This window comes from Cynoglossus semilaevis, chromosome 8 (genome assembly GCF_000523025.1).
Source record: "Cynoglossus semilaevis isolate Cse_v1.0 chromosome 8, Cse_v1.0, whole genome shotgun sequence".
Classification (NCBI taxonomy): Eukaryota; Metazoa; Chordata; class Actinopteri; order Pleuronectiformes; family Cynoglossidae; genus Cynoglossus; species Cynoglossus semilaevis.
The window spans coordinates 2,494,091-2,498,330 of NC_024314.1; the positions used below are offsets into that span (position 1 = coordinate 2,494,091).

The 4,240-nt window shown below is 39.4% G+C and overlaps 1 protein-coding gene across 1 annotated transcript in view; it reads right to left on the reverse strand.

The window, feature by feature from the left end:
* Window positions 1–1,988, reverse strand: part of LOC103381576 (uncharacterized) — a 5,204-nt gene extending 3,216 nt beyond the window's left edge. The window contains exon 1 of the mRNA XM_025058025.1: window positions 511–1,988. Within this exon, the coding sequence (XP_024913793.1) occupies window positions 511–1,148 (638 nt within the window). The 5' untranslated portion in view covers window positions 1,149–1,988. The remainder of the gene's footprint in view (window positions 1–510) is intronic.
* Between the last annotated feature and the right edge of the window lie 2,252 nt (window positions 1,989–4,240).

Sequence of the window (4,240 nt, forward strand, 5' to 3'; positions counted from 1 at the left end):
GCCCTCTTTCCCGAAAACACCCATCCGACCAGCATGATTTCCAGAGGCGGCTTTGGCTCTGCACGAGGAGACAGCCATTATGAATGTTGCGGTTTAGATGGACAGTGCTGTTAGTTCATTTTAAAATATGAATAGAGTTGAGAATTGTTTAGTGTGGACTTTGGCAATATCACATCACATCGGTGCATAGACATTAGGAGAAAGTGATAAAAGATAATAGATAAATGTGTCTCTTTTAAACGTAAAATATGATACTTTTTTTTGTTTCCACAGATCCAGGACAACGGCTGTGTGATGTAAGAGTAGATGCCGGCTGAAACATATGTTCACCCACGGGGCACTTCCTGGTCTGTGCCCCAGGGGGCCCCATAATGCACTAAAGGACAGCTACTGAGACACAGTCTGTCAATTCTTATAGCTAATAAAAAGAGATTTAAAGGCTGAGGTTGTTCTTCTTTTTTTAGACAGCTACGATAGCAAGGTTGAATTTACATTAAACCATATTAGCACCACAGGCAAGAAAGATAATATTTCCACTGAGCACCAGAATGCATAGCAGGACACTGCACAGACACTAACAGAGGATACAAAACTGTTCTCTTACCTGTGACCAGCATTCTCCGCTGTTTCCTGTCACCATCTGCCTCCTGATGTAGCTCCTCAGCTTTGATGAGCACTTCTCTCCTCCTCTTCTCCACATCTCTCACAAGTTTGCTGTTTGCTTTATAAGACCCACGTTGAGACACCAGTGTTGCCACATCCTCAAGAAGCTCCTTAACTGTGCTGCTGCGGTCAGGGTTGTCTTCACAGAGAAAGTGATGTCTGTTACCACAGGTCTCCAGGAGCGACTGCAGTGGAGGCCCTTCTTCAGCGATGTAACTCTGAGCCGACCTGTGGCTGAGAGAACCTCTGAAACTGAAGACCACTACAGTGTGGTCCCACACCCTCTCACCAAAACAATGCTGCAGGTGCTCCTTAGTGGCCCTCCTGTTTACATCTGTGAAAGGCTGTTCTGCGTTTATCACCAGGATGAAAGCATGTGGTCCCCATGGACACAGATCAGGGCTGAGGATCATCTCTGTCTTGATGAGTTCCGGTGTGTCGCACAGGTGGTAACCTCGCAGCCAACCGGGGGTTTTCACCAACATCACCCTTCGCTCGCACACTTCCCCTTCTCTTTTCTCGTTGTCAAATGTTTCATCCCCTGCATCGCATGCATGACCTCCCAGGATAATGTTACAAATGAGACTTTTTTGTGAGGACTTCGATCCGACAATCACCAAGTTCAACTCTGTAGGAACAGACAGGACACCGAAAAGTTGATCATGGATTGAAAACCACTGAGAAATGTAATTTCAAAGATACGACATTACCTTTGGAAGGCTGTGCCGTCGCCATTATGTTTGTTCAGAGAGTATCAGTTTACGCCACAAGTATCAGCTCTTAAGTATAAAAACGAATGCTCTGAGCAGAAATCAGGCGTGAAAAGACCTGTTTTCTGGTATGTGGCATATCTGTTTTGTTTTTTTTCTGTATCTCTTGGCCGCGCCCATAGTTGCCCAACAACCATGTCCCATTGTGACTTTACTTTCCATACTGCAGCTCAAAACTCAGAGGAAGCAGGATAAATACTGTGATAAGTAACCTGTCAGTGAAAAGTGTTTTGTAATGTTTGGATAATAATGGACTAGATGAGGTCAGCGTTCAAACAGACATACATTAATTTGTCGTGGTTTTTTTTTTTCTGTCCTAATTAATTATGATGCATACACAGTCCATGAGGCAGGATCTGTGTTTGCCACACTGCAATAATGCCCTCTGGAGTCTTTGTGAAGTCAATAAATGTCTAGTGTATTTACAGACATGAATCATTCCTCCTCAACATGTAACGTTAGATTTATTTGTACAACAACAGGAATTTACTATTCTTTTAATAAGAAGAGTTTAGTCTAGATGTGGAAGAACCTACAGTACATTTCTAATCTCCTTCAAACTGATGATTTTTATGTACATTTATTACTCGAAAAAAAACAATATTAACTGTCTATGAATGTAAGTTCTGTAAGGCCTCCAAACCAGTGGTGCTATAGCATTTTAGCTGTGAAAAATATTCAAAGGTTCAGGTTGGAATTAGAAACAAAAAACGTCAGAAACCTGTTTGGGAATTTCCTCTGTACTTCCTGCAAACTAAAAAAGGAAGCAGCCATTGTGTTCCCTTTTAATCTGAAGCAACTTGGTTTTCAGTAGCTGTTGTTTTTTAACTGTTGTGGAAACTTTTCCAGGGCTCTAAAAGTTCCTATCTTATAATAATAATAATAATAATAATAATTATAATTATAATAATAATAATAATAATAATAATAATAATAATATGACCTGAGGTTCTTCTGTACAACCAGCTCCATTCATCGTAATCCTGTGTACTTTCAAAGAAAATCTCTGTTACAAGGCCAGATCTGACCTTCTTTCCGTGTTAGCTTTTCTAAATGTCATGTTTTTATCATGAATGTCAGCTGCCAGTTTCCTGAATTTGAAAAAGAAGGAAAAAGTTTTTAAAAACTTTCAGAATCTCAGAGTTACGAGTAACCTTATTTGACACGAGCTGGCATCAGTCATCAGATGGGGGAAAGCAGTACAAGTGTATTCATTGGACACAAGGCTGTGTTGTTTTAGCCTTTGTGTCGGTCATTTTGTTTGCATAATGCCGGTCTTGTGTTAAGCCCGGTCCCAGATCCTGATCCTCTTAATATGAACCCTGAATTTCCCATCACGAGACCAAGAATTTGTAGGTTCTGGCGTCAAACACTTGATCCCATGCACCAAAGGACCACGTTCTCTGCAGAACAAACAAGTTGTTCTCTTCAGCAAATACAAAACATCCACACAGGAAGGATGTGTCTGTGGATTCATTGGTGGGTTGAAGGGAAGAGAAGAGGATGGAAGTCATGTTCTTCTATTTGTGTTTGTGTCTGTGTTTGTTGGGGACTGGAGAGAGGGTCTCAAAGTAAACCCTTTATCTTATGCACAGCATCTGACAATCTGCTTATTTAAAAGCACATTATCACCTACGTCTTTTATCACCCTAACCTGCTCTAAATTCTTCCCTCTTTTCACCTCTCTGTTCGTGTTGCTTTTTCTTTCCTCCACCGCGGACCAAGAACGCCACGCTGTTCTGGCTTGTTAAAGGATCAGTCATTTTTCAAAGAAAAAAAAAATGTATTGACTTTATTCTGTTAGGATTGGAGTCTAAAAGACATATTGTAAACACTTGTCAGCTATATTTAAATAAAGAAAGTCACAGTAACACTACTGTTCCTATATCAAAAAACATTCTCTTAAAATCCTTTTTTCTGTATTTATTCATTAATAATAGTCTTTAGAGTCACTCTCCTCCTCTTTTTCCTCATCACCTCAACTGCCTGGAACTGTAAGACAATAATTGTTCTTTGTGAGAGAACAAAGTTATAAATACCTACAGTACATACAGTATATATCCTTGGCCTTTCTGCACATGATTGCATTCACCCTGATTATTACTTTGTGATTTTCTTACCCTTCTAGCTCCTGAAGACACACACCTACCACAGCCATGTTCAAAATTAATTAAAATCTTTGATCTATCTCTACCATTCACATTCTTTTAGGTGTGGGTTTAACATGTGGCTCACATTTGTCTTGGAAGGAATCTTTCTTTTGTTGTTATTTCTCCACTGTTGCAACTGAATCTGTTCTTTATTTGGGTACAAAAACAAAACAGACAACAATAACATCCACCACTGCCTATGAGGGGGAGACATTTCTACCTTATTATGACCATCTGTTCAGAATTGTAAAAGTTCTAACCCTTATTTCACAACTTAGTAAATTTGGGAGTAGGATGAGACTTATTCAGGCCTGGCATTGCTCTTATATGTGGATTAGATTCCTCATATTTCAAAATGTTGGCAGAGTAAAAGGGCATTTCAATAGACAGCAGTTGTATGAGTAAGAACGTATGTGTAGATATAAACAGCTGGTCGCACTTTGATTTCTCATCATCCTAATTGGTTTACAATGAGCAGTCTGTCACATATTAAAGTGTGAAATTCTGTCTCAGAAATCACAGATATGCTGCTTTGTTTACACAAATGCCATTTGTATGTTGAAAATGGTAAAAAAAAAAAGTGTACGCCTGAAAGAGGGAAGTTTAGTAGTTTAATTAGAATGTTTAGAACTCTATAGAAAAAATGAGAGTTAATGT